We start from the raw sequence: 20,396 nt of genomic DNA, 5'->3' as shown, positions 1-20,396 counted from the left end.
CCTATTTTTTAAGGTTTTTTGACGTTGGCCATTACATAACATACAGCTTTTAACCAGTTTTACCTAAATATTTTATTATTACAATGTAGCTGCGTAAAAAATTATGTCTGTAGCTGTTAGTGAAATATCTTTGGACTTCTTAAAAACACTTCATTCCTTGCATTCATGGAATGATATTCGCACACTAGTTACACAATCTTTCTACACAATGGACTAATGAAAATGTAATATAAGCAGCCATGTTAAAAGAACTGTATAACTTTAAAATGTACGTCATTAAGAGACACGCACGAGGTCCAAATAAAAATTAACCAAATAATCTTTGAGCTTAAATATTGAGATGCAAGTTCGATTTAACTCGTAAGCAACGTACTTTATATGGGAGAATTCGCGGGGGTGTTGTCAGTTATCAAAAACCTACCAATTTCGAATAATGAAGTTTTTGTCATTTCGTTTCTATTGATGTTAAAATTTGGTTTCTATACATTAAAATTTGATAGTAAATCAAATTATTTCTTGAATTTTTATATTTTCTGGACGTTTAATGGCCCCTACAGTACGAAAAAAGTGGTCTCCCGTTTGCGTCTGTCTGTCCGTCTGGTATCTATATCCGTTTTTATTAGGCACGTAATCTCCGAAACTGCTGGACCGATTGTTGTCAAATTTTGTATGCATAATAGAAATATCATGTAGATGCTTAAATGCTAACCAAAATTTGGCTAATCATCCCCACTAACAATTTAATGACGTGATTTCAAAGAATTCTATGTTTACTTATTTGATTTAACTGTACAAAAATATAGTCCTATAAGTGTGGTGTACGAATCCGCTTTGAGTTTTTCCCTAGTCGTATACATTTTTGCAAAAACATAATGCACGGTATAATAGCGCGTGTCCCAACTTTTTTTAAAAATGTAAAACCTTCTCGGGGCACCAAATGTATCTTTTTAAAAATGTGAAACCTTCTCGAGGGTACCAATTGTCCTTTTTAAAAATGTAAAACCTTCTTGGGGGCGTCAAATGGTTTTTTTTTTTTTTTAGAATGTGAAACCTTCGCGGGGGTCTCAACTGTCTTTTTTAAAAATGTGAAACCTTCTCGAGGGTCCGAACTGTCTTTTTTAAAATTGTAAAGCCTTCTCGGGGGTCTCAACTGTCTTTTTTAAAAATATGAAACCTTCTCGAGGGTCCCAATTGTCCTTTTTAAAAATGTAAAACCTTCTTGGGGGCGTCAAGTGTTTTTTTAGAATGTGAAACCTTTTCGGGGATCCCAACTGACTTTTTTAAAATTGTAAAACCTTCTCGGGGCCCCCAAATGTTTTTTTTTAGAATGTGAAACCTTCTCGGGGGTCTCAACTGTGTTTTTTAAAAATGTAAAACCTTCTCGGGGGCGCCAAATGTCTTTTTTTTAATGTGAAAGCTTCTCGGTGGTCCAAAGTATCTTTTTTAAAAATGTAGAACCTTCTCGGGGGTCCCAACTGTCTCTTAAGAACGTGAAGCCAGTAATGTTTGGATATATTGCAGTTGCAAAACTATAACTAAGAAATGAAATTTTGATACGTGCAACTCAAATTTTAACACGAATAAGAGCAGAATGATAAAAACTTCTTGAAAATTTCTCTAAGATTTATGTATCAACTTCTTCAGCAATCGGTAGACAATACCGGCGCGAATTCTCCCATATAAAATGCATCGTTTACGGGTTTTATACGCTGCCAACTGAAAGCGGAACGAACAATAGATCATTATTAATTAACACAACACAACGTCAAAAATTCAACCGCCTTAAAGCTCTCATGAAACTTAAAAAAATCCGATATACTCAGTTACTTCACCTTTCGTGCAATAAAATGACCATGTAAATAATTACTAAATCTTCACGAAAGAAACCGCTAGTGTAGGTGCAAGAAACCAGAAACGGCGAGTAAAGCGTTCGGTTCCGTTTTGCGCATCGGTCAGTAAAGATCATTCAGTTTATTCACATTTCCAGCACGTTAAAGCGGCGGTATGTGAACATTATTTCATAGAACATTCATAACACTCGGAAGATGTGTTACGACTAAGAAATTTTCGCCCAAATTCCATCGACCACGTTCAAGTGCTTAACTAGGAACTTCCAGTTCTATGCGCCTAGTTTTGTTATGACGCCCATCTGCATATCGAGGTCATCTAACGAAAAGAATAATAGAAAAAAAAAATAGGAATTTCAGATCTCTTACATAGATAGGTTCACATGGGAAATTTCAAACTTTCGCTTTCGATTGTGGTTTGTTCGTTTGAAATCGAAAATGATTCCGCCAGCATCCGGCTTGTTTTGTCTCTCGAAAACAGGGATTGCATTTGCAGCATTCGTAAGATTTTTTATGTAAAACATGGGTGTTTTGAAACTATTGTAGGTTGTTAGTCGTAAATAGTTTTGCTTTTAATTGTAGAATGACGGTAGAACTATGCAAATTGAAGCTATAGTTCTCTATACAATGGAAATCAAACACGTTGTTCTTTCTACCAATAGCGTCAAGAAAATGATGATGTTTTCCGTTTAATTAGCTGTTTAAGTAACTGCGAATAGGCGTACTAGAATTGTTAGCAGGATAACGGTGCAATGCATTTAATAGCAACCGCTATTATTACAATTAAATACGTAATAAACGATACGCAAAGAACACTTGAAAGTAATCGTTATCCAAATACTGTATGTACACAAACGTGTCGGAATAATTATTATCAATCGATTTTTGTGTAAGCTGACATATACATATAGTGCGTATCAAGTGGTTATTAAGTTTAATTATAACCTTTATATCAAAAAGACGGAAAACGCTAACGCTCACAACCGTAAGATAACTTACTTCTCATGACGTTTGAAAGTTTCGCATTCTTATTCTTTTTTATTGAGCCTATTAAGTACTTAATAGGGTCTTAAGAGCCAACTTTATTATATCCGGAAACCTACAGTTCAAATTTTGAAAAATTTCCTCCGGTAGTTGCTTGACAATAAATTTCATCGAGTTCTGTTTATTCTTGTAGGAAACGGGATAAGAAAAGAATCCATTATGCAAAACATACCACAATCCAAAGCTTTTAATGTGGTAATTAAACACTTTTTCTGCAAAAAGTAGAATACGTTGCCCTTTCGTTTTCTAAAAATTCAATTGAACAATTAGACTTTCAGCAAAACCCAAAGTTGTACATAACAGTAGCTGTAGTGTGACCTTTAGTAACATCAAGTGGCTGCAAACGGTTCGTTTTTTTTTCAAGGTCTCGTGCCGAATATAAATTGCACAAAAAGGACTATTTTTTGTGATTATCAGCTTTAACGGTCTTAGCTAACCTTGTGAGATTTGCTTTTTTATATCAGTATACTTAATGTTGACTTGGAAGGCGACTTTTCGCACTTTTTTAAATTTCCTGAATTCCAGTTTCGAGTCATTCACTGAAACTACAGGTAAAGCAAGATGCGAAAAAAGAGAATTAGAGGTGACTCTGTATTTTAAAATTTCAATTGTAGTAATTCTGCTTCGTGAACATTGTCATTGTCACATTAATGTTTTTACGGCCCATTCTTTTATTACTTTTTTTTTCGATCACACGGTATCAGAATGTCGTGCGGCTGCTGTTTTATTTATGAGAAATTTGTGACTGTTGGCAATAAATTCTAGCGCGTGAATTGTAACACCATTTAACTGTGCCCTTATAGACGCCCCACTTATTAAAACAAATGAATGCTGGGTTTTAAATGTAAAATATCGCGTACCTAGAATGAATTATACGAGTATGCACTTCTGTTATCAAGATCTATGACCATTCGCCGAGACAGTTCGTGGAATGTGGTGGTGAAAACTGAAAACCCCGACCTAAAACGAACAATTTCGTGTCGGCACGTAATAAAAATAGGCAATTCGAACAATCACGCTTTAAAATATATTAATAGTAATCTCCTATCAACTACAACATCTTAAATTTCAAAATTAAAAGGCGTACAGTGTGTTTTACGTATCGCTACATCAATCTCACCCAATTAAGTTTCTGAATTAAAAATTTTAATGTTTCCTCGTTGCAGTACCGCCACTTGTTATGAAACATTCGCATGCAGCTTTATTTGGATTTCTCCTTTTTTTTCGTCGGTCATGTCGTCCGAGTTTAATCGGCGAAACCAACACGCGAAATTAAGTGCTCTTTAACACCGAATTAATTTTACGAGTCGCGATGTCCAGATAAACGCTGTCAAAATGCCTTTCGTTCTTTCGACGTCTCAATTATCTTGATTTGACGATTTACTGCATGGGCATTGATGTATTCTGTGGAAAACATCTTATGATCCTTCCATGCGTGCCCGGCAACCGTGGTAAAACCATACATAATTAATTATCGTATTAATATATTGGAACGACTGTAGCTGATAATACCAAAAGGGTCCTCTACCGTGACGCACGCTGTCTGCGGCGCTTTCGTCGGAAGCTTTTTAAGAAAGAAAACTTTAACTACAAACGATTAATATTCACGGCTAAAGTTCAACAACCCTCGATCGAACACCTTAGCTCTGAGCACTGAAAAAGTAATCACGCTGAATTCACGTAACGATGTCAACTATTACACACGTTGCCAATTGATTTGTCGGTAATAACAGGTGGTCTTACTGCAATGATTAATTAACTGATATCGACAACGTCTTTAATGTTTCACGCAGTGTTTTAAATGTCACTAGGTGGCCAAACTTCGTCATATTTTTATAATACAAGAATGCAGACTGCTCTGTGTGTTGAATTGTTGTTAACGAATGCCTATTACATAAATTTTCAGTGCATAATTGTGCTAAAGATTTATGTAATATACGGACTGGTGCAAATTACTGTCGCTTTATCAACAAAAACAACAACATTCCTATCGACTCGATGTGGCGAAGCGAAAAAGGAATGTTTTCATTCAGTAAAACAAAATCAGATATGCATTGCAACCATCATACATTATACAGTGCATAAACTACTTATGAAACATATTCAATAAAAGAAACACTGTAATGAATGCTCGAACAATTAACCTCTCTCCAGTAAATGGAATGCATCGGAGCAATGTGTTTCTCATTTCTCTAAATATTGTCAATACAACTGCTTTTATCCTTTGAAAAGCTCCTATATTTCGCAGTTATTGACTGGTTTTTGGCTATAACATGTTAATGTGAAATTGCTACCAATTTGTTTTCTATTTAGATTGTTTTATAATTTAAATACAGTTTAAAACAATCATTATAATTTCCCCAAATCTTCCTCTATTTTTTAAACTCCGCTAAAATAAGACCAAAAATCCACTAAATAAGCTCTATTACAAGGCTTATCATGTGATAAAATTAATGTAACAAATTTGAAGGCTCAACGTAGTTACTTTTATTCACAATTAGTCAATAACATGTAACTTTTCTGACCCCAGAAAAGTTAGAAAATCATCGATTCCACGGAGACATTTTTCACTGAGTCGGAAAAGTCTGAAAACGGTCAGTAATGACGGGTAATCGGTCAGAAATGGCCCACTTGCCTCCTCTTTGAAGCACAAGTAATGCATGTTTAGAGCGTTTATAGGATAAAGATTAAATAATAATTTTGTTAAGAACAAATACGTATTATGTATATTAATTTTAATATACAGTGCATCTTTTTTAAAAGTGGATTCCCATGTTAAATTTTAGACTCTATGTTAACTGTGCCCAAGGAAGGGTGAACATCCAGAGATGATTTTTGCAGTGAAAATAGCCTTAGGGTTCCATTTTAATTTCCACTACCACTTTTTGCAGTAAATTGTTAATTTGTGCTTTAAAAAATAAGAATTATTTTGATTAATTAATTTTTGTACATCATAGAAGGTTTTGACTTATCATTTTTGACACCATAATTTTTTCATTTACATGGTTGCCTACAATATTACCGACAAAAATATCCAGATATTTTTTTAAAGAAATATCCTTTAAGTTAAAGCATAAACTTGACTAAAATCGACAAAAGATGATCCAAATTACATCCAGTAAAAATTCAACTCTGAATCTTAACTCAAACATAAATTAACATGGGATATAAAATTTAACATGGTAATCGCTATGGGCATTTTCAAAAAGATGCACTGTATATAACGGCAATATTATCAACACTCCTAAGAATTTGGAAAAATTAAAGTTAATGAAATCGGAGATCGAACCCGGAAATGTTCACATTCAAGCCAGCTCTTTACCACTCGTCTACATTTCTTATATTGTTTTCGTTTCGTTAAAACGTTAACATTGTATGGTTGAGAGAAACTCTGATTATAGAATAATATACAGTCGAACTTCTATAACTCGATCTCTATTAGTCGAATTTCTCTAATTTTTGATCTCTAACTTGAAATTATATAACTCGAAAATTTCTTTAAATCGAAGTAAATTTTGCAAGTAAAATTGCGGAAACTTCCACAAGTTATAGTAGGAGTTTTCGTGGAACTTCCGTTGCTAGTCCAAACATCCTTCTATGCACAAAGTTGTTAAGGCCGTATGATAATAGTTGGTAAGAATTTTTCATTCATGAATTCATTAATCACTTAGGGTCAGTTTATAGAATACTATAATTATATTATATTACAATCACACATTTAATGAGTCGTTTAGCGACATCTGATTAGGGTAAAGTCGGTCACGTGGTATTTTAATGCGCATTAAAAATTTTATCGCAATCAAATATTTAATTGAACTTTCGTAAATCGACTCTATTATACGAAAAAACTTCCGAAACGCCTATAGGGCAAAGTTTAATAACCAATTACATATAATACATAGATGCCAAAAAATTAAATTGACATACATTAATTTGTAAGCATCTGTAATAACAAAACTCAGTTTCTAAAAAAGTTTTTTTTTGATTTCTTTTTTTAATTCGAAAGAATTCTTGCAGATTCGACTTTTGAAAAAAGTTCGACTGTAACAGGAAAACAGAGTAAAAAATAAAATTTAATCACTGTTCTATAACACTAGTTTCACACATATTTCCTGAAAACTAAATTTCTTATGTCATATTTACTTCCAAATTAGTAAATGTTATCAAAAATTAGTGATGTCACAAGAAAAAGAATGTCAAAAAAGCTAAAGAAAAAACGAACTGTTTTTATCCATATTACTGAATTTATTAGATGGTTTCCACACTGTATATATTAATAATAATAATAGTAATTAATTAATATTCGCACAATCTTACAGGATGTATTAGGACGCACGTAACACAGCCTTCTTTAACCTTTTTCACTTCTGGATAATTAGAACACCGTGACATAATTAATTTATTGCAAACGATATCGCGTTATTCACACATGTAATGGATGTTGTGACAGAAGAAAAATGAGGAAGTTTCTTAGCAGGAGTCTTCCATGCTATCTAACTAACAGAGATTAACAAGTCCTGTGCAGAGGTTAACTACGGTCAACAGTCACTAACGCGTGTAAAATAACGAAGGAGCACATTAATGGGTTTACAGTGTTAGAAAGTGTAATGAAGTTGTTATATTCTTAGAAGTGATGCGATTGATAAAAATGCACCGCGACAAGGTGACGATCGACAAATCCGATGATACTTCGCACGGGTTTCCGACGATAAGGACGTCTAAAGTCAACATTCATTTATTACTCTCGTCGGTTCATAGAAACTTTGCCAAGTCGCACCCCAAAATGCGATCAAACATGCAACTCAACTATTTGAATATCGAATTTTGGCATGGTCGAAAAACTCGGAAAAAAAAGAAATCGTTCTCGACACGACTCAGTTTCGTGGTTATTATTTACTGTTGCAAAATCTTGCCGATTTGGATTCGATAAAGGCTAGCAACCGATTAAAATCAGGGCTGAGACGGGTGGCCCAGGTTTTTTCGTCAGAGGTTGAACAAAACTTAGTGCCGTTGAACCCCCTTAGAAAATAGATTCTAGAACGAGGAAATTGCATGACGACACATTCGAAAACGTTAAAACTGCGTACAAACCTACATGGCCGATGATATATGGCGGTGTGCTGCGCTGACATAAAACTTATTTGCGACCATTATCCGGGTTAAAGTTTGGTGTTATTGCTATGAATCGACTCAGACCATGCAACAACGGTTTACGCTGGATTACAGGTATTTCCGCAACGACCATTCCAGAAATAATACCAACAATGCTTTTTCTTATATACAGTTCTTTTAAAAATAATCTCTCTTACGCGGATTAATTCACATAAAAAAGAAATAAATGAAATTTTCCCTCTCAACTTCACGTCTAAATAAACACCACGATTGAACGTCCACGTTATTCGGTTAACTAGCCGGCATTAATTCCCTTCAAAGTTATATTTAAGACAAAGCCTCTTCATTAGGCTCTGTAGTTTGGAGGTGCTCATTTCCCCCATTTTCACGAAAGACGTTTAAAAATTGAAAACAAGGCAGTGCATAAAAGAGAGATTATTCATCAATGACAAATCAGATTTCGGGGACATAACTTGGCGTCAAAATTATCTAACATAATAGTGCGACACAAAAAAAACAACTAAAATAACTTGGTATAAAAAAGAAAAATCTGTACATGATAAATGAGTCAAAAAAAGTTCTGCTAAAAATAAAGACACCATTAAATCGACCACCCAAAATAAAACGGCGGCAAAATCTCTTTCTTAATCGTATCCAATCAAAAAAACTACGTAACTTATAGCCGTACGTGAACGCAAGACGTTCAGAGTGAGCGTTTAGTCTTGAAAAATTACGTTACGTAACTGTCATATTTCATTAACATAAAAAACAAAAGCATTAATAGAAGAACCACTTGTGTGGGAAAGACTGTAAATTAATCAATATGTCATAATTTCACACAGAAATCAGAGCAAATCGAATATTAAGAAAATTGATTCACGGTTATTTAAAGAGACCTTCCCCCGCCCTAGAACTACAATCAAACAAATACGCCATAGTGCCTGAAGTACAGCTTCTTTGAAAAATGATAAATAGGTATTAATTTTGCGATTTTTTTCGATAATCCCTATGAGTTTTTCCCGTAACATAAGTGCAGTGTAATCTTAATAATAACGGCACTGTGTCGTTTTTGATTCGATCATTTATCTCATTCATTAATTTTTGAGTCATCTGTAGGTATAAACAATTTTAAAAAATATGAATGCATCAATAAACCACAAGTATATACTCATAATAAGTATTATCATATTTTAAGATAACATCATCAATTTTTTGGGAGAGGATATGTACATAGACAAACAGATAAATTTTGATAAACGATTTACTATGCTTAGGATACCTTAAAATGTTGTTACACAATTGTGATTTTTTTTTACAAAAATCTGGATATCTAAGGTAAAAAATCAAAACAGTTTCATTAACCACATCTATACGAAAATATTATTGAATTTAATAACATTTACTATGAAACATTTTGAGGTGACGTCATAACGTTGTTAGTGGCGATCATTTGACAAAGTTTGGTTAGATTTTTACCATAAATACGATATTTCTTACATATAAAGTTTGACAACAATCGTTTCGGTAATTTGGGAGATTGCCGATCCAATACAAATCGACAGTCCGACAAACAGACAGATACATCACGGACAGGTGGAACAGAGAGACCTATTTTTTCATACTCTAGGACGCAAGAAAATTCAAGAAAATATAAAAGTAGCCAGTCGCCGCATAGATCCTACCTATTACAATGCTTCCTTAACTTGAGAAGTAAAAAGTAAAAATTGAAGTGATTTAGGTAACGAGTGCGAGAATATCCACAGATAGATAAGTGACTTATAATTATTTAGACAAAACTTTCTTCCTCCAGTTTTTGAAGTAAATTATAAAAGCTTAGTCCACACATTTGATTAATTTTAAAAAATATCTGAACGTTGTGTAATTTTGAAAATGTGCGAAAAATCTCGACAAGTGAGTGAAAACATTGCGTTTATCAAGCATAATATTTTGCACATTTTAAATATAATTTATCCTGCAAAATTTTTAGAAGACGTCATCAAATTGTTGGTAAGGATACACAAACAAATTTTGGTTAGCGTTTAGCCATCTTCACAGTAGTCTTAAAGTACAGCCAAAATTACACGGTCATAGGTCCACTAGTCTCCAAGCGAACGCGTCTGAATAAAATCAGCAACAGGTAATAGACAGACAAAAACGGGATACCTACTATTTCATGTGCTACAGGTTATGAAACGTTGAAAAAAAAAGGACGTTACCATTCATCAAGTGAACTCTACTACAACACTTTTCTAGCTTACACTCGGGAAGTCGTAAAACCTAGAATTTACAAACACGTTAAACCGTTTCATTTTTAAAATATTCACATTTCCATTATAATGTGTGCAGAACACAAAAAGAAAGGAAACACCACATACAACAAAGTACGAATGTAATCTTTCGTTTAAACTTAATCTTCACTAAATTACAGCAAAATATCATCGATGCCAAAGTTGCAAAGAATTTGCACGCAAAGACGTAAAATTCCGGGCTCGAAAAAGATACCATTACATGAAATGCAGCTTGTGCTTTTAATGCAGTAAATACAAGAATATAATTACAAAATTGCCCAGGTTTGAAGCTTGAAAGTTGTAATTATTAATTAGGTAGTATTCCATTTTAAGACAATTTATACGAATCTCGTTGGATTGTCTGGCTCCATCACCATTTTAGACAATCTGATTAGGATCTTCTCGATCTGAACCATTTTACCATACCATCTGCATAACAATAAAAAAATATCGCATCAAAAATACGCATTCTGAGTTAGTAATAGTCAATATACAACGCCAAATCCATCAATGGAAGAGAATAAACAATTCCCATATCGACCGACCATCGGATCGCGTGCAATTGTGAACCCACTTTACTTTGTATGGATTCCAGAGCATTGTGTTTCCTTGCAGGAGCATATTATGGCAGCAGAACGATCGAATACAATCATTCGTCATTAAAAAGCCAGTCGAGTGTTTTGTTTGCCGTCTTGAACCGCTTTTAATTCGACGTTTCCATTCAAGACTACTCTCTTGAAAGCAAATTGCCCCATTCGCGTCCCAACGGCCCTTTCTTCCACGCAAACACTCGGTCATGGCGTAGTTTCGAACGATTCAGCAACTGCGCAAAACACGAAATCCCGAGAAACTCCAAAATGTATAAAATTGCACAACGGAACTACTGATAGACGGAAACAGGGTACATTTTCGCATTCTCTGAGCTGCCAAACGGTCAATCGAAACAAACCTATTACGAGTTTTACTCGGGGGAGAAAAGTCCATCAAACAGACATCGAGCCATTTCGACTTTCACTTTCACGCAGAAATAGAACACAAAGTAGCCAAGACCTAAATTATCAATTGTAAATTTAGAACGGGAGATCTCGGTTAACGACACGTTATTACGTGCCCCTAAGGTGCTTACGCGTGGATTAGCGAAAATAGCAACATCAGGTTCCGTACGAAAACCGTAAAGCTCTATCTACTGGGTGGGTATTGACACTGCTTGTTGTAGCTGAAGGAGGAACATATCCGTTTTCACAATAATTAACGAACAGGAAGAGAGAACGACCGACAGTGCCACTGAAACAACGCCGCCGGCACGAATCGGAAATGCATAAATAGTAAGTGACGCCTGGGACGCCACCCTGGCAAGTGGCCAGGATCGGGAAGCAGACACAATAAGATAGGAATTAGTTGAATCCATCGTTCCTTGGTTCTCTTTCAACACGAATATGTGAATGAATCGACAGTTCCAAATTTAGCGGGATGGACCGCCTCAGAAATGTAAGGACGTCAAAAGGTTTTGGAACGATAATCGCTTACATAATCTTACACGATTATGATGCGGCATTTTTGTGACAAATGGGTTCTAGAAAAAATAAAATTGTTTGTCTCATTTTAGATCATTATTTTGAACGAGCATTCTGTCCAAAATATATGAACTAAATCCATCCTTCCTATTGAAATTTGGAAAACCTGTATATTATTTAATGAATTTTATACTCTTTAAATTTTTTTTTACAAATATCTAAAGCAAATTGTTGCTATATTATTTTGTACGGTCTAAAAATGCAGTGAGCCAAAAACCCTACAGGAGTTTTAAGACGTATTAAAAATGTTATGTACCTTTCGTATTAATCACGACGGTGTTAATGACACTGAAAGATTTAAAACACGCAATACTATATTTTAAAATGAATTAACAATGTAAACAAGTTCATTTCGTTGATCACTCTGATTTTTTATTTTTAAGAACTTTGAACCAGTCGATTTATTGACGTAATGCTTTTTGTTTTGGGTTTAATACAAATATTTAATTTTAATGATTAAATTTTAAGCGTGTCCTGGAAAAATTACAAATGTACTTCTGTCCTAAATTAGTGATCATTTTTTATAGCGAAAACTAGGTTACATTATGATGTGTGACTTACGATAAAGAGGCAAAACAAGGCGGGACCGGCTGTGAAACCATCCAAACGCAAAGCTTACATTAAACTGCTAAAACCTCATTAATTTTCTACATAACAAACCAGATAGAGTTCTGAAAACACTCAATCTTGCCTTTTTCGGAAGATTTATCCATACAGTATGTTTTTAATTTTCGTGTGAATATTCAAGTACACCACAGTGACATGGAATTATTTGTTGTTTTTATATTTCACAAAAATATAAACACTAATATGTTAGATAGGATATTTCGGTATTCTATGTAGCGGTAACGAAAAAAATCACCTTTTTTGGATAAACTGTATGTATGTATGTGATGAGGTGATGACACAATTGCCGTATTACATGTACCGATTCCCTGCATAGTTGTTTGCACGCTTTCATTATGTTAATCCACATATGCTTTTAACTGCGAAAGAGTTGCACAATGTTTATGAATTAGGTCGAAAACAAATGTACAAAAAATAATCCAGTACTTACCAACTATACTAACGAAAGAAGACGCTAATACTAAAACTAAGAAGGCCCAAGGTGGCGGATATTTCGGATTATATCGATAAAGCGATCGTCTTCGACCTGCAACAAAAAAAGCTTAAAATTAACAACCTCATAAAAAGCAGCTGAAAAAAATCATTAGAACTATTTTAAGAACGTAAAAAAATGGAGAACGCGAAACGCGTTAGATAAGTAGTGTCTGGCAAAAATATCGCAACTAGGTCTATTTTTATCTCCACAGCAGACACATCAGTCTGTCCACTGGCCGTAGCGGAAAAAAATGAACAAAACCCCCTAAGAAAACGCAGCGTAATCCGATAAGTAAAAGTACGTACAAGCGGTATAAGTATTACACTAATGCCACAACGACAGGTGAGTAATAAATGATATCTTTTTACTCGATCGCTGCGATCTATTTTCGTGTATCATTTCCTTTACAGAGCTTTTTCCGGCACCTTAACATTTCTCTGTCGAGAGTCTTTGAAGGGTTTCTTTGCTAGTTATGTACGACGCGAGATTGTGTTTTTGGGTCAACGAACCTCATGAAGTTGGCGTGCCCCAAATCAGATGAGAGACCCATTACTTTTTATGCATTCGCGTATCGGTCTTTAACGACCCTGTTTTCGTAGAAAAAACTCCAATATTGAATACAGACCAATAAAATAAATTTCACCCTAATCAATGCTTCAGACGCCGTATTTATGAATAGAATTAACCAAGTTTCGCCGAAGGCGAACTACTTTAATATGTCATAAAAACTGTACGAATCATAATACTTATCGATTACAAAACTGTCGCGTGATAAAAATTTGAAGGCCACCACTATACCCTCAATTATTGCTTACTGCGTCTCGTTCCCATGACATTTACAGTAATCAAGATAGAGAACAAGAAACACCCCTAATTTTGGATATTTCAATACATACTCACAGCAATCAAAATAATCACAAAATGGCTCATGTACCTGGGTATCTTCAATTACTGGTTTTCAGCAGATCTGGATTGGAAGATGTTATTTTACAAAAATAAATGTGGCTAGATTATCCACTACCAACCAAGCTGTTTCTGTATTACAGCAGCTTACATTTTTTATTAATATGAAAAAAATCCCCAATTTAAAATTTTCAGAATGTGGAAGAAAATATTATGTCAAAGAACTTACTGAAAATTTTTTCAGCTGTGCTGTATTTTGGGAGTAACTTAAAAATTTGTTTGTCCTGCAAAGTGACAACATCATCGACATGTTTTTAATGGCAACCTTGTATATTAAAAATTTTTGTCTAAAACTATGACGTCAGCGACATTTTTTTAATTGACAGCTTATTTTTGTTTAAGCGTATTTTAAAAGAGAACATAAAGTAGAGTCTGGTCGTGTGCAAAATTTTTATGTTCTTCTGCCATTAAAAAGGTGTTATAAAAGTCATAACTTTTAAAGTGGTGAATAGTAACAAGACTATCGTTCTACTAAAGTAGTGATAAACTGAAATATTGCGTCAAAATTATTAATTTTTGGCTAAACCCAAACAGTGGCAAAATTTTACTTGCTCGTCTGACGATGGTGATTCTATTCCTCGAGTTACAGTAATCCTTAAAATTTTCTGCTGACACAAAAATCAGTACATGTACATCATATAAAGTCATACGATGTTGCAAATACTTAATTAATTTTAACTAGAACGCTATAATAAACGATATCCTATCATACATATATCACCAAATCGAAAAGAAGCTGCGATCAAATGCGCATCGTTTTCTTTATGAAAGTAAAGAATCCTTGTAATTAACAGTAAAAAGCAAATTTCTCAAGTAAATACACCACAATTACATTTTGTTAAAACGTTGGAAAAAAGCAAATCAACACAATGGAGAACAATGAAAGTGAATTGAATTCCGACATTAGCGGTTTTAACAGTGCAAATAGAGCAAAAATTTGTTAAACAAATAAAAGACGTAACACGTTATTCGAAAATTTTTCACATCGATAGAGCCAGAAACCAGATTATCCATGTAGATAAAATCAGACTTTCTCTAGCACTTTCAGATGTGGTTACTGCTTAACAGAAAATAATAGCTATTCCAGTCTCTTATTACATAATTTACAGACTGTTTTCTCGAAAAAAAAGGCAAACATTGTAGATACATATAACACATTTAAAACGATACGAAATGCACAATACCTATAAGTTGAAAATAAAATTGAACCAAAGTTATGTGGAGTGTGGGCGCACATTTGAATATAAACGGCACCGGACTATTTGGTCACGCGGACTGAACATCTCACCAACAAATCTTAATTGTTTTCTGACAATAAATTTGAGCAAGTGTTTAGTTTAAGTCAAGCAACATGAACAATCTGTTATTCGACTTTTGTTGAAGATCAGTGCGCGATATGATCTCATCGAATAAAAATTTCAAAATTAATATTGGAAGTCCCATTGTGTCTGAAACACTCCCATCGCTTAAAAATGGTAACGTTGCCTGTCTATTGTGATAAAATGGGATGTGTAAATTATCCTAAACGCCAACTAAATGTACTTAGATTTCGAGTTACGAACGCAGGACTCCTGTAGAACAGTTGCGCTTTTTTGTAATTAAAAAACTCACCGTTAAGTAATTCAGAAATTAACGTATCATGACGTATGTTTCTTATCATTATTTTTCTTGCAGAATAATGAATTTATGGGATGTTAAAGTGAGCCGTTTAAATATAATTACGAAAGTAAACAATTGAGCATAATTCAAGTTTAAATTAAGTAAAAACGACATTATCCTAAAATCTACCACAATAAAATAATTAAACAATTATAAAATATAATGAGACAAGAATGCGCTACGTTGATTTTAAACGGTACACGTATGTGTGAATCGCCGAAAAGCAAAAGAGAGTATAGAGCTTGGAAGAACACACAAATTAATTCATTTCACAATGAGTAGCAAAAATGTGAATTAATGATAAATAAATGAATGAGAACAATATGCACTTTATAATTCCTGAACGTCTACTGTCGCTTAATTAATTTTCATTATAATTTCATTAAAGTAACAATGTTACCCCATTCAAAAAAATGCTTTTCACATCTCGTCTGAAAAAAAATAAGTGGATGGGTACGCTATTTACATTTCCACACAAATCTCACATTTAAGAGCGGTGAATAAAATTCTCTACATATATTCAATATCAACAAAATAGCTAGGGTCAAAAATATATTTTCCCAATAAAATAAATTTAAAAAAAAATGGCACTGTTTAATATTTTTTTCACTTCATTGACTCCTTAGTTTTTTTAAGTTTGAAAATAGTTTATACATTTTTCAAATGTTAAAAATATTAAAAATCTACATACCACACATTTGCTGGAGTTTCAATTCCGCAACGATCAGTTATCTACTAAACCGTTAATTAAACATTCACACCAGTTTAAAGATGCGTCAGTAAGTCGGATAAGATAAGCAAAAGTTCGATTTTGTTCCCACGCGCTGCTAAATCGTCTGGTCATCTACTTTAAAAAAAGTTCATTTATTTTTATCGCAAGATTTAAGACACTTTCGATCGACTTCTGCGATATAAGAAAATTGACTCAACCATGTCCTAGGAACTAACAACCATTTAACAATAGTGTGAATGCAACACAAAGGTAGGTATTTCACAATAAAAGTGACAATTCTGTGGAAATTACATTCTAATTAAAAGGAAACCAATTTACTTTAGTTCTCATTTGCTAAAAAGGTGTAGTTAGTCTTGTTCGAACCGAAATGAACCCGCTGATTAAATTGCGTAACACTTTGACATTTCATCTGCTATTTGGGGTAATTAATTAAACTGATAAAAAATGTAGACTGTCGTGTTCCACGCCAATTGTCGTTCTATAATGTAACATAATCTTCCCGTTTGTGTAACGAAAGGGATCCAGACACGCAATGTTTATAAACAATTATTGCTTTACCAGCGCGGCAACGCGCAACTTCAAGTGATTTGATATATGATATGCTGTGATAATGGTTACAGTTACAAACGTCACAGAAACACGAATCCGTACGGTTTGCCAAAACGAGGAAACACACTGCCAATGCTTTTCCACTCAAATTAGTCACGTTTCTCCGAAGAACAACTTGATCATCCAACAGTAAAGGCAACGTTTATGACAAATTAAATAGTGTACGGAACTCATTATCTGAGAAACGGAAAATACCACTACCCTTTACACACGTCAGCTTATTTCCAATTACTTATTTATGATAGAAATCTATGCTTGGGTATATTCCACGTCCACCACCACAGAACTACTATTACAAAGAAAATAAAATGTTTCTTTTTGGATCGACTAGACGACTGTAATTCGTACAAGCAATATTTGTGCAAAATTTTTTATATCATCCAGAGTCACTCGAAACTGTTCAATTATATAAACAAGGTAAAATGCTTGTCTTGTGCACACGTTTAATGAATATTTTTAAACGTGGCGTTTTTAGATATAATAAATAAAGCTGATAAGGTGGGCAATTATTGGAATTAATTGAAATAAAATTTTATGTCTGTTTACGATTCTTGAAAACAATATTTGTTGTGCCTTTCACACGTTTTCCTAGTCTTGCCACATAATATCCATATTGCTTACATGACTTATCATGATTCAGCTTTAAATAATTTTAAACATTCTTTAATTAGTCTAGGCGTAAATATCACTTATCGTTCGTGGTGCCTTGAAAATTACTATAAAGCAGCCCAAGTAAAAACCACAATTAGCTGAACGACATAGCATAAAGGCACGGAAACAATTTTTTAATAATCCACCGAAAAACCACCTGTGCTTATCTCAGACGCATACACACAATCACACACTGTTGTACGCCGTCACACGAGCATACGAACATGGACTAATTATCACTAATTAAAGGTGAGGTTTGAATGCGTTCCCTGCGGAAAGTAGATATGCTCAGAACCGACACGATTAAATCGCATAATTGTCGAATTCTTTTTATGTTAGATAGATTTTCGATAACACACTCGCCCAACCACGATTACGTGATAATTGATAATGAAAACGTTTGAGTATGAGCAGTTATTAAAAAATACAATAAAAAATAAATGGTCTCTTAAAAAAATTTACGACACCGTAAACTCGCCGAAGAAAAAACTTTTTAAAAGCGCTCATAAAAGCTCCTTTTTGTGATATTAATTTTATACTTAGTCGCACCAACGTTGGTACGAACGAAAAGTATGAAACTATTTTTAATCGCACGCGTTGCTGCTGCAACGTCTGGAGGGATTCCAAACCGCCGCTTATGATTCATAATTCAAAAAGTGCTACTTCGCTTATTTGGTTCGTTTGGACACCTGTTGCTGCTCTCTGATAAAAAAAGCGAAAATGGAAAATCAAACCGTTCGCTCTTCGTTGATTTTTCATAACTTATAAGCCAGTAAACGAGAACACATTGAAAGATGTACTCTTTGAAAGTAGACTTTCTTTTTATTTCATTTCTGCTACGCAATTTTATGAACACTGTTGGTACTTGCTCCCACATATCTTGGTTGGTAACAACATATGTAAAAATAAAATGTTAGTTTAGAGAGTGGTAAATAATAAGATTGGCATCCAGAAATTTGCATACTCGGGCGCGAAAAATCCCACTGATAGAATATAAAGGAAATTGATTTGCATTACAAGTCCAGTTCACACATTCCAGTCGTTGCCGTTGTGATTCTGGAGTCTCGGGGCCACAACGTACTCGTGTGATAATATATAATAATTGTTGTATAATGGATATGAAGAATTTAGCACAGTTTAATTAATTTTATGTTTGTTTTTTAAAAACAAAAATACACGTAAGAATGCTGAAGATCCGGTGATGGTGCACATTCACTTTATTTTAAAGGTACGGTGAATTTTTTACTCGCTTGCGCAGAATTATTTTTTTATTTTTTAAGAATTCTAAAGGTGCAATTATACTACCGTTGTTCGGCCGAATGATCCGAAAGTAACAAATATTGAACTTTGTAAGATACGGACTTTCGTAAAAATTAAACCATCCACAAAGGTTCTGTCAGGAAATGGGCAAGTGGACAAAGACAAGTGCTAGACCATTATTAATTCGAGTAAGTACAATTACCTTAATGTTAGTGTTCTTAAATAAGAACTCAGTACCTTGTAACTTTACGACTTATTTTGTAAAAATATGAAATTTAAGTATCTAAGTTCTACATTTGCACGGCGTGAATTAAACAAAACTTAATTAATGCTAGTTTTATTAAATACGTTTTAAAATAATTTAACAAAATTCGTTTCAACCTTTAAATAAACATTGTTAGTTACAAATGACACTAAAAATACACTGATATCTGAATGCCTGTTGGATTTATATGCCACAGTGGGTTGTTTTAACAAAGTAACAATTGTTTTGGTATCACCTACCAAAACATCTATTTCACTTTGACAGTGGGTAGAACTACTGTTTTGAAAGATTGAAAAGTTTACGTTTCTTATTTAGACACATCTAGTCAATTTTTTACTCTGAACCATAAGCTTCACGATGTCGCGTGTCTGTGCTAATTCTATGGTTTTGCTTTGTTATGTTTATTTTAAACTGAATTCGAAATCAGAAAAACTTTCATTGTATTTAAAAAATCTGTCTCTTCTTCGAAAAATTTTATTTAAAAATAACCCATGTGAGTTAAAAAATGTAGATAATACCGTGTGATTTTTTTTATTAGTGATCTCGTTTTCCCGGCCACCATTTTATGTCGGTCGTTTCTTAGAACATACAACTTGTGTTGTGGGGGGTTGCTTATAATCTCGGAGCTTAACAACGAAAATTGACTTTGTTTTCATTTTCGCAAATTCGTTTCGCTCATTTTTTTTTCCAATTTTCGACAAAAATCAGCCTTCTTTGAGGCTACATCTTTATTTGAGAGTGAATAAAACCGATTCAGGTGTGTTTTGGCACAGAAACACAATTTCCATCTGGAGAAAAATGTTCGTAAGAAATTCATGCTCGGGTCTTACTTCCGTAACGACCAATAAGTGATTGGTGCATGGGTGTAGGAAGTACGACCTTGTTTTCAGAAATTGTGTGTCAAATTCCCTGGTGTTGCTGTTCTTGAAGTCAATTTCTTAAGAATACTCAGTTATGTGATAACATTATGTCGTGGTACTCGGAGCATTGAGAGGAAATCAGGAACTCGCACATTAATAAAATGAACTCCAGAAATATCCGACAGGTTGTGGATGGTAATCCCTATATATCTTTAAAAGGGTTGAATTCGTATTCAACTTGTGAAAATGTGTAAAAGTACCTGATGTTATCTAGATGTTTCGAAAACTTAATGATGATTATGACAAGAGAATGATTTTTGTAACTGGTTTACCTAATTAAACAATGAACAATGGTCTTCTTGATATAATATTTTTTAATGATGAAGCCTGGTTTCATCTATCAAGGTATGTAGACTTGAAAAATATGAG

At 33.9% G+C, this 20,396-nt stretch overlaps 1 protein-coding gene across 3 annotated transcripts in view; it reads right to left on the bottom strand.

The window, feature by feature from the left end:
• Nucleotides 1-20,396, bottom strand: part of LOC135134899 (probetacellulin-like) — a 194,352-nt gene that overhangs the window by 47,307 nt on the left and 126,649 nt on the right. For all 3 annotated transcript variants that reach the window (XM_064063780.1, XM_064063781.1, XM_064063779.1), the window contains one exon: nucleotides 12,923-13,018. In XM_064063780.1, the coding sequence (XP_063919850.1) occupies nucleotides 12,923-13,018 (96 nt within the window). The remainder of the gene's footprint in view (nucleotides 1-12,922; nucleotides 13,019-20,396) is intronic.

Source organism: Zophobas morio, unplaced genomic scaffold, assembly GCF_036711695.1.
Source record: "Zophobas morio isolate AGI-343-1 ecotype UQ-CSIRO unplaced genomic scaffold, CSIRO_AGI_Zmor_V1 ptg000024l, whole genome shotgun sequence".
Classification (NCBI taxonomy): Eukaryota; Metazoa; Arthropoda; class Insecta; order Coleoptera; family Tenebrionidae; genus Zophobas; species Zophobas morio.
The sequence above is the reverse complement of the archived record's forward strand: the minus strand, read 5'-3'. Positions and strand labels throughout refer to the sequence as shown.